At 45.8% G+C, this 10,114-nt stretch overlaps 1 protein-coding gene across 1 annotated transcript; it reads left to right on the top strand.

The window, feature by feature from the left end:
* Positions 1–5,261: 5,261 nt before the first annotated feature.
* On the top strand, positions 5,262–9,471 carry LOC136530486 (plasmodesmata-located protein 8-like). The gene is made up of 3 exons (XM_066523217.1): positions 5,262–6,437; positions 8,945–9,046; positions 9,163–9,471. The coding sequence occupies exons 1-3, from the start codon at positions 5,630–5,632 to the stop codon at positions 9,171–9,173; spliced, it is 921 nt and encodes a 306-aa protein (XP_066379314.1). The 5' UTR covers positions 5,262–5,629; the 3' UTR covers positions 9,174–9,471.
* The last annotated feature ends 643 nt before the right edge of the window (positions 9,472–10,114 follow it).

Raw genomic sequence — 10,114 nt, 5'->3', positions numbered from 1 at the left:
TTTATTAGAAAAATCAAAATGCCTTATAATTCAGAATTAAAGAAAATAGAGTTTGTTGAGGAAAAGAGAATCCAAAGACCTATAAGTTGTTTGGAGGTTAAGTCCCATAATTTTGGTCGTAATAATTTATATAAGGACTCAACCTATGTCTTAGTATAATTTAAATGTACTTATGTATCATAAATGTTAGTACCTTTTTAATATCAATTTTGGTAAAAATTCAATTTGATTTCTAGAAAGCGAGAATTGTATTCTTCCTAGGACAGCGAGAGTGTCTAGACATAATGTATATCTAAGTATATTACAAAAGTTATGTATCTAAGAAGACCAAAATATCTTATAATTTATAATAGAGAGAGTATTTAATACCATGCCAGCTTCCACGACGAGTAGTACGTTCATGTTATATACTCCCCCCGTTCTAAATGATAAGTCGCTTTGACTTTTTTGGTTCATCCATTTTACTAAGTATATAGACATATTATTTATCTAGATGCATAGTATAGATGTACCAAAAAGTCAAAACAACTTATAATTTGAACGCTAGGAGTATCTTATAATAATATATAAGCCAATATTATGTTATGAACGACGTATAGGAATATGAAGTAAAGAATGAAGTCACAGAGGAGACACACGATTTAACGTGGAAAACCCCTCCGATGTGAAGGGGAAAAACCACGGGCACCAGCCAGCAACAATCTCACTATCTCAAGAGTTTTGGGTTACACTCCTATGGCGGCTTACAAGAGAATCAAGTCTCCACGAAACCCTAGCAAGGGTGTATATACCGTACCGTACCGCGGGGGCTCCGCCCCCCGCACCCCCCGAGCACAGGGGCGAGACCTGATGGGCCGGCTTCAGACTCCGCTACGCTCCGACCCAAGCCTCCGGCGACGGGCCTCCGCTTCGCTCCGTCAGAAGCCCGGTCTATAGCCTGGAGTGAATTTGGAACAACTCCAACATATTACGGGGAACTTTTCTCAAATTATCTTATGGCTACTCAACTCCATGTCGATGTGATGAATAGAAATCTGACGAACCCATGATCCACGTGAGAAATGCTCTGCATCTGAGTCAATAGCCAAGAAACTTAAAGCGGCGAAACTCTCTTAAAATCCGGCCTTTTGATTTGGTCCAAGAAAACCCACTTTAAATGGGTACAGATGGATGAGACTGACTTTTGTGCAGCGTACGTACTCTCTGTACTCCTACTCCACAAACGTGTCATGCCAGTGAACGAGTGGGGCCTTGTGTAGATTGAGATTAGGAATCAGTATTTGACACGGTAGCATTTTCGTTTGTATTTGACAATTATTGTCAATCATAGCCTAACTAGGCTAAAAAAGATTCGTCTCGTAATTTACAATCAAACTGTGTAATTAGTTATTTTTTTATCTACATTTAATACTCCATACATGTGTCCAAGATTTGGTGTGATGGAGAGAGAGTGAAAAAACTTGCAATCTGAGTAGACCAGCAGGATTGCAGTACGGTACCGTACGGACCTCGGAGTTCCGTTCCGTGGTTCGCTTTGTCTTCTCCAGCCGAAGCAACGATTGACGACGAACCGTACGGCACTCAGCGTTCCCATTTACTACTAGTCTAGTACTAAATCAGTAATAACACGATTCGATCCAACTCCGTGGTGAAGCCGCCGCTAATACCCCAGCTGGCCGGCCAGTAGTCGGCGTCGAAATCATTGACAAGAAGCAACGAACATGCGTGCATGGTTCCTGGTTCGTTCCAACAGCAGAATGAAGCAGTGCACGCACGCACCCTGCACAACCGATCACTGCGTTATGCTGCTGCTGCTGCTTCCTGAACCGTTAGTTGGTAGGGCGGCAGGCATCTCGATCTGTCACGTGCGGGAAGCCCCTGATCGATGGATCAAAAGGTCAGCTCTCTCCTTCCAGCCGAAACTATAAACAACTCGATGCTGGGATACGATTCCTGAGTGGTATGGAGCCATGGAGGAGATATGTAGCTTGAGCCTTGAGCAGCCAGACAAAACGGCAGTTCGCCACTGACCTCACAGCCAAGTAGCCAACCACCTCAGAAGGCAGAAGCAATAGAAAACCTCCCTCTTGAGCCTGTGATATCCTACGCAGCATGCACCGGATATCTGATCTGAATCCCATCGAGTTCAATTCCCAGATCGAGCCATGCGTCTGCAGCGGCGGCGTAGAAGTGGTTGTCCGGATGGTGAGGTCTGAATCTGATCGAGGTGGGTGGCGGCGACGCAATGGTGGCGCGACAACGCCGAGCTCTCCGAACAGTTGAGAGCCGTACCCTGACCGTACTTACCGTGAAAGCGCAAAAGGATGCAGTCGCTGATAAGGTCATAAAGCCTGGACGACACTGACGGCCGCTTAGAAACCGAAACAAGCGTACAAGGGAGAAGACAACCGGCAAATGGCTCGCGTCACGGCTAGCTAGTAAAGCTAAGCTAAGCTTTACTAAATTTTTTAGTTTGTTGATCGATTACTCTACTAGCTTATCCTAGTCATTGGTTGGAGCTGACGAGGATTACGAGCAACGGATCGATTCATCAGGCTGACGGGCCCACGAAATAATCCCTTTTTGAAAGTTAATACACAATCAGTTTGTTTCTTTTCGAGAGTTCATTCATAAAGGGGCCCCATACATACAGCAACTTGATGAGCGAAATTGACACAGACCCAATGGCGACGATCATGCGCGCACTCCATTGTCCACTTTGGTTTGGATCCATGCTGATCGGGTTCTCTTATTCAAAGTTGAAACAACTTGCACTGTCTTGGCCCTGCCCCTAAGTACCTCCAAAGGACCTCGAGTACGGTCGACTGTACGAGTGAGTACCTGATCAGAAACCTTTTCTAGTCTTAAATAATGACGAATTGAAGCTCCATCTCGTAGGTGCTATCTGCTGGAGAAATTTTGGGCCTTGGAACCGACCGCCCCAAAACTAGGAGAAGACGTTCATGTTCGCAATATATAAAGTCAGAGCAGTTACATATAGCTGCAGCCTCCCCTGAGCAAAACCGGCAGGAACGTCTAGAAATTGAGAACGGAGGGAGAGCTGGTCGGTCAGCTTCTCTGAATTTTCTACTCCTAGCCAAGCTGACGAGCGACCGCCTCCGTATTTCGTTGCTGAACGCATCTAACATCTACTACTATAATTGACTATTGCAAAGTCTGCAGTCTGTACAATGCTCTTACTATTCCAAGACAAAGTAAAAAGAATAGATAAAATATGGTTGTATTGTATATATGCTACAAAGATCCACGAATTACATATGTTACTTTCATTCAGAAACAATATGCAACATACGGAGTAGGTCTTAACCAAGCATAAGCGTCCATCGGTTATGGGAGATATATTATTGGGATGCACTGAGAGGCTACTGACTGTTGGTATTTGGTTACAACTAACGTTCAGTTCAGTGATCAGTGAGTAACACCTTTTTTTTGTCTTTTAGAAAAGGTATCTCTGAACTTAAGTACGTAGCTACTACTCTATTGAAATAGAGCAGAACTGAATGGACAAAAATAATCTGAGCCGGATCAACGAAGATCCATGCATATTCGGTCGTCGCAGTCACCGAATGATTCGGAGCCAGAACAATGCTACAGCTGCAGCGCAGAGATCTGCTCTGATAACACACACGATTCCAACTCACCTGTTCCCAACAGTAACCTGTTGCTTAGCGGAGACACTCAAAATCTCCCCTAGTGATCTGCTTATAAACATTATCATATTCTTTCTTCAGTCTGTCTGTGCCGACTGCCGACTGATGGGCTGTTGCAGTCAGAGTCAGGCAATCCTTAGTTGTCCCCCTTCCTGTCTCTATGGAGCTTGGAAGGTCAGTTGATCTGCACTCCGTTTCAAGCGGTGACTTCGTGTTTATATTGGCCTTTGGCTCCTGCAATTTGGGAAACTGACCATGCTAGATTGCTGGTTGATGAGGACGCACATAACAGCACGATAATGTACCTCCACAAGTTAGAGTGAAGAATTACATCATGTCCATGCTAAACTATTCTGCAGTTGATCTTGTTCTTGTACTTGGGATAATAGTTGTGTTGAATTGTGCCTTCACATTGGGAGCTTCCTGGTGTTCTGCAGTCAGTCAGTCACCATTATGCAGTGGTAGTTAACAATATCTGAATGCTGTTTCGTCTGAACTCCCGATACCGTCTATATTGTTCCCTTTCAATCAATTGCAGAGACCTCAATTATAGAGCTACTTGAATTAGTTTGTCTTTCAGTTAACATAATGAAACATTGACCCTTGGAAATTTGCAGGTGACAAGTTGCTGCACGAAAAATCTTACGTAGCTTCCTTAAACCAAAGTGACCACGGGAGACGGCGACCTCGTGTTTTCTGCTCGCGATGGCACGCCGCGTCAGCTCCTTGCTTCTTATCTAATCGCTGGTCGCCGTCGCACTCGACGTATGCGTCGCGGGACAGTTATTTCGAAGGAGACCACCAAGCCAATGTCTGTTCATGGCGTGTTTCGTCCCATTACTTGTCTGTCTGTGTAATCTGTTGTTAGTGATTTATAATCTAGTACTCCCTCCGTGCTAGGGAATGCCTAGCAGCAGAGGAATTGGAAGCCAATTCCAAAGCCAGAGCCGTTACAAAGGCCTTTGTTTGCAGGTAAAGCACAAAAGTCCAGCCCAGCCCAGAGCCTTCGCCTATCATCACCAGGCCTCTTAGGCCCAGATACAAGTGTCCCCATTAGTAGGTAACCTACCCATACAGCCCACTAGGCTTCTGAAGAATCATTCCCGGACTCCTGGGCTCTCTCTAGTCATCTCTATCCTCTCTCTCTCTCTCTCAAAAAAAAAAAAAAAAACTGTTCAGTTACCAACTTTACCATACCACGATTCTGCCGGCTGCCGCAGAGCAGGTCCGGCACCGCTGCCCTGCCGTGCATGAAAGGCCAGCGGATAACTGACCGCTGCCGCGACGAGCCACATCCTCACGTCGATTGCACTTGCACGTCGCTCCCGGATGTCGCACTCGCAACTCGCAAGCATCCTCGCCAGGTTAACGGACGCGGCCGACGTCGTCCACCGTGCCGCTGCCCGCTGCCGCGACGTGAGGGCGGTGGGGGCGCCGCGTGCCGGACACATTGCCACACCCGTGAGAAGTTGCGCGCCGGTGAGGGCAATTCGTGGAGGAACTATATCGGGTTTGAGATGGATTAATTTCCACTCTTTCGCCGTCTAACTCGTGCTCTCTCTTTCCCCATCGAAAGCTTAAGACACAGACGCGAACTCGTCGAAACGGCAGCAACTGTTACTGGCTCACCAAAGTTGCCATCGCGCGCGCTCAAGCATGGTCGTCCACCCCCAAAAGGAATTGCTTTTGGTCGTGATGCCGCACAAGAATGAAGAATCTCTGATGCCAGCAGCATAGCACCAACCGTCCTCAGCCACACGAGGCATGCAAATGCGGCTCAGAAGCTTCCAGAGAGCTAAAACCGGTCTTTGTGTTAAGCTAAGCCCCGTATTAGCCACACGTACATAAGTCTTCGCGGCGACCGAGACGAAATCAAAATCCCTCGCGAGTTTGCATGTCCTACTATCCTAGCTAGGTACTGCTGTCTAGGCAGCGCAAACAGTCTCAAGCCTTCAACTATGCACCTGCTCGTCAGCGGCCTAGCGGCCGTATTCTTCTTCCTCCACATCGACGTCGAGCCGGCGGCGTACGCCGCGCCGGGCACGTTCCTCTACGCAGGGTGCTCGCCGTCCAGGTACGCGCCCAACACGGCCTTCGACAGCAACCTCAACTCCCTCCTGGCATCCATGGCCTCCACCGCGTCCTCCGGCGCCACCTACAGCAGCTTCACCTCCGGCACCGCCCCGGAGGCCGAGTCCGAGTCCGCCGCGGCCGACGGCGCGGCGTCGTCGGCCGCCTACGGCCTGTACCAGTGCCGCGGCGACCTGCGCCCGGGCGAGTGCGAGGCGTGCGTGCGCGACACGGTGGCGCGGCTCGGCGCGGTGTGCGCCGGCGCGACCGCGGCGTCGCTGCAGTCGGACGGGTGCTACGTGCGGTACGGCGCCGCCCGCGCCCGCCGCGGCCTCGTCGGCCGCCGCGCCCTCGCCGACACCTCCGTGGCGTACCACAGGTGCAGCGCCGGCACGAGCGGGGACGCCTGGTTCCTGAGGTCCCGCGACGCCGTCCTGTCGGAGCTGCAGCAGGGCGTGGACGACGCCACCGCGGCGGCCTCGGGCTCGGGCGGGTACAAGGTGAGCGCCTCGGGCCCCGTGCAGGGCGTCGCGCAGTGCCTCGGCGGCGTCGCGGCGGCCGACTGCACCTCGTGCCTGGCGCAGGCCGTGGCGCAGGTCCACGGCACCTGCGGCGCCGCGCTCGCCGCCGACGTGTACCTGGTGCAGTGCTCCGTGAGGTACTGGACCAACGCCAACTACGTCCGATCGTCGCAAGGTACGTGGTTGCAGATGCAATGACCACACACTGTCAAGTTCTACTCATCATCATATCTTCATATCGCATTTCTATAAGCTGAAAAGGGACAAGGTTTGCCTAGTTTAGCATTCTTTTATCCTTTTGCACTATATAAATATGCTACTGCATTTTGTAGTCTCATGATTAATAAGTTTTGATGCGCACGAACTCGAATCTGTAGGAGTAAGGCCCCGTTTAGGTCCAAAAATTTTTAGATTTTGGCTAAGTAGCATTTTCGTTTTTATTTGGTAATTAGTGTCTAATTATGGAGTAATTAGATTCGAAAGGTTCATCTCGCAATTTCTCACTCAACTGTGCAATTAGTTTTTTTTTTGTCTACATTTAGTACTCCATACATGTACCGTAAGATTCGATGTGACGAATACTATGGAAAAAAATTTTGACTTTTAGGTGACAAAAACACTTTTGTTACCGAAAGTCCAGATCTTAAAAGCAGAAAGAGCGGAGGGGTCCTACATGTGTGCGAATAGTCGCTTGGTTGCAACCAGTGTGAGTGTGACTGGTGAGTGGGGTGATATGGAACTGGGAATAGATTCCGGACTGGTAAACTTCCAAAGCTGATAAAAGAGGACAGAAAGAATATATGCCCCCAGCATAAACTTTGCGGCCTTTTGCCTTTTGGATCGATGTTACAGTAAAGCACACCGTCACTACCTAGCTTAGCTTATTAGCCACTAGAATGCAGAAGAGTTTATCAACAAAAAAAAAACAGAGAGAGAAAGAATACAGAAGAGTTCATTTCAACCAAAAAAAAAAGCAGAAGAGTTGGCGCTTGCGAGTTCTTGCGGTTGCAAATGGTAACTCAGGCCGTGTGCCTGTGTCTCGGTGATCCTCCGTTCGGCTCGCTGAATTTTGGCTGAAACTGGTCGAAAAATACTGTTTTGACTGAATTATTGTGAGAGAAAAACACTGTTTCGGCTGAGAAAAGAAGCCGAACAAGCTAGCTTCTGGGTAAGCCCTGCAGAGGCCAGGAATCTTAGTTTAGAGGTCAAATACTCCGCTCGTCCTAAAAAGGAAAAAATATAAATCTCTTTTTTTAAAAGTCAATTAATTTTAAATTTAAGCAACTACAAACAAAAACACTAATATTTAGAGTGGATAATAAGTATCCGTATATTAATCATTGAATATATTTTAATAATAAACCTATTTAGAGATACAAATATTGATATAAACCTAGCAAAACATGAGATTAATTGACTCATCGGAAAGACAGATTACCTTTGTTTTGGATAGAGGGAGCACTAAATAAAGGTATATTTATTATATTCCACCAAATTATAAGCTATTTTGGGTTCTTAGATACATAGTTTTCGTTATATATCTAAACATAACATATATCTAGGTGCATAACAATAACTATATATCTAGAAAAACTAAAATAACTTATAATTTAGAATACAAGGAGTATTATACTAAAAAGAAGAGTGAAATCAATTTGACCCTCTTGAACTTGTGATTTTCTATATATCTAGAAACTATATTTAGAAATATTACATCCTCCAACTTCCAAGATTGGACAATTTACCACCCCCTTCATATAATTAAAAATAGTTTGGGTTATGTTGTCATTTTTAAGTTAAATAAATTTATATATATATGTTTTGGACAATTTATATATAATTTTATATTTCTCATTTTCCTAGAGCACAATCAAAAATTTGGAAGCTTCGAGAGATAATTTCACAAGTTCCAAATATTTTATTTTGGTGTATGTTATCCTAATATATCTAGGGTTTTCTCGATTTTTTTGGAAGTTTGAAAATATTTTTCATGGCTTGAAAATTTTATCTAGTGTTTATCAAATTTGTTGAACTAAAAAAGAATGGTGCGGCTAAAAACCACCCTCAAAGCCACTTTTTAGTGGTGTAGAAGGATACTTCGTCTAATTTTGAAAGTTGGAGGATATAAGATTTCTGGTTAATGACAATTTTAGAGGTTAAATTGACTTCACTCTAGAAAATTGGAGGGTATCAAATACCATTGGAAGAAACGATGGGCGGCAAGCAATCACTCGGCGAGTGCCATCGGCCCATCGAGCAGCGTAAACAAGAGACAAAATGCCTAGTTTATATCTATCTAGTCAATTTTAGTGCGTTTGACACAACTCAGTTCTGAAATCCACGTCTAAACTATAAATAAAATGAATCATGTAAATGCTCTCAATGTATATTTAGCTCTAGATAAAGAAATTTACTACAGCTATAAATAGCTAGTTTTAAGGAATCTGAGAATTTCATGGAGCTATAGCTCTGCCACTATATACAGTCATGCGCTAGTCCTTGTCTGGTTCGCTTCACTCATAAAACATGGTTGAAAATACTGTTCTCTGATTTATCGTGAGAAAAAAATACTATTCGTTAGTTGAAAAAGTACGTCTTATAAGTCAAATAAACAGGACGAGTTGATGTCATACTCTACTACTCTAGTTATTATTTTATAAATTCTGCATTCTTTGGGATCAGGTAATCCTGAGGATGACGCTGGGAGGACCGTGGCGATAGCAATCGGTATCTCGGCGGGGGTAGCAGCACTCGTGGTGTTCATCTCTTTCCTCAGAAAAGCATGTGAGCCCCCAGTCTGGTTCTGTTAAAACTCTATTTTTTTTTACCCTGCTTCTGTAAAAAAGACGGAAGGAGCCGACCTGGAGTATCTGATCAGCCTATGCTACGTTTCACCGCAGGCTCAAGCTAGCTACCCCACAAGGCAGAGATGGACGGTTACCGTCGAGCTCGTACCGTTACCGTCGCATTCATTTTGCCGGAGGTAGAGATTCACTACCTGCTTCTGCTCTTTAAGCTGCCCGAACAGCAGTGTCATGTTTCTCTTCACTGTTGGATATGGTCGTATGGCCTGATTATGAACTCCTACACCGGGTTGCCTGTCCAATGGAAGTGTTCGGCCGATATGGATTATTTATTGTTCGTGCTGAACAATACTGTTTATGCTGGAATGTTGTGAGAGAAAAATACTGTTCTGGCTGAAAAAATAAGCCGAATAAGTCGGCTTCTTTCCCAGCCGAACAAGCTGGCTTAATATTTGTTCTGGGCTTTGCCCTGGCGAAATATACAGAAACATTCACGACAACTGTAGACTACAGAGGCACTAAGGTTAACTTTAATTTTACAGTACTTCACAGATAAGACTAGCCTTGCATACACATTAACACGTCCATATAAAGTTGGGCCAGAGCAGGCTAAGCAAGCAGTAATACTCCTCCAAGCTTGCTCCCCAGAATCCGCACAATATCAAGCGTTGTGGCCCCCTGCTGAACCAACGGCAACGCCGCAGCGGGCTCCATGCATCTCCCCGAGTTGTAGCTGCCGCAAGCACCGATGCTCGCTTTGCTTCGTCGAAGTGCCAGGCGTGCCACTGAACGAACACTCTCATAGTCATATCTCAGGCGTGCCACTGACCACTGTTACATATATCCGCGAATGAAACACCCTCATATGCATATGCTTCATACCGTGCCGAGTGAGTGATCCGCAATGGGATTCGAACATCTGTACCTGAAACTGAAAAGGCTCACCGGAATGAGTCAAATCAACACAAATAATAGCAACCTTAGCTACCTCTCAAGAAGAAGAGGATCGCATCGAGTCTCAGAAGTCTCTAACTAAGCATTTGCTTCA

The sequence above is a fragment of the Miscanthus floridulus genome, unplaced genomic scaffold (genome assembly GCF_019320115.1).
Source record: "Miscanthus floridulus cultivar M001 unplaced genomic scaffold, ASM1932011v1 fs_142_7_8, whole genome shotgun sequence".
Taxonomy (NCBI): Eukaryota; Viridiplantae; Streptophyta; class Magnoliopsida; order Poales; family Poaceae; genus Miscanthus; species Miscanthus floridulus.
This window is presented reverse-complemented; position numbering and strand designations above follow the sequence as displayed.

Bases quoted from the DNA above. Each gene is read 5' to 3' on its own strand.
- LOC136530486 (XM_066523217.1), top strand. From the start codon at position 5,630: ATGCACCTGCTCGTCAGCGGCCTAGCGGCCGTATTCTTCTTCCTCCAC. The intron at 6,438-8,944 runs GTACGTGGTTGC...CTTTGGGATCAG, and splicing joins CTACGTCCGATCGTCGCAAG to GTAATCCTGAGGATGACGCT.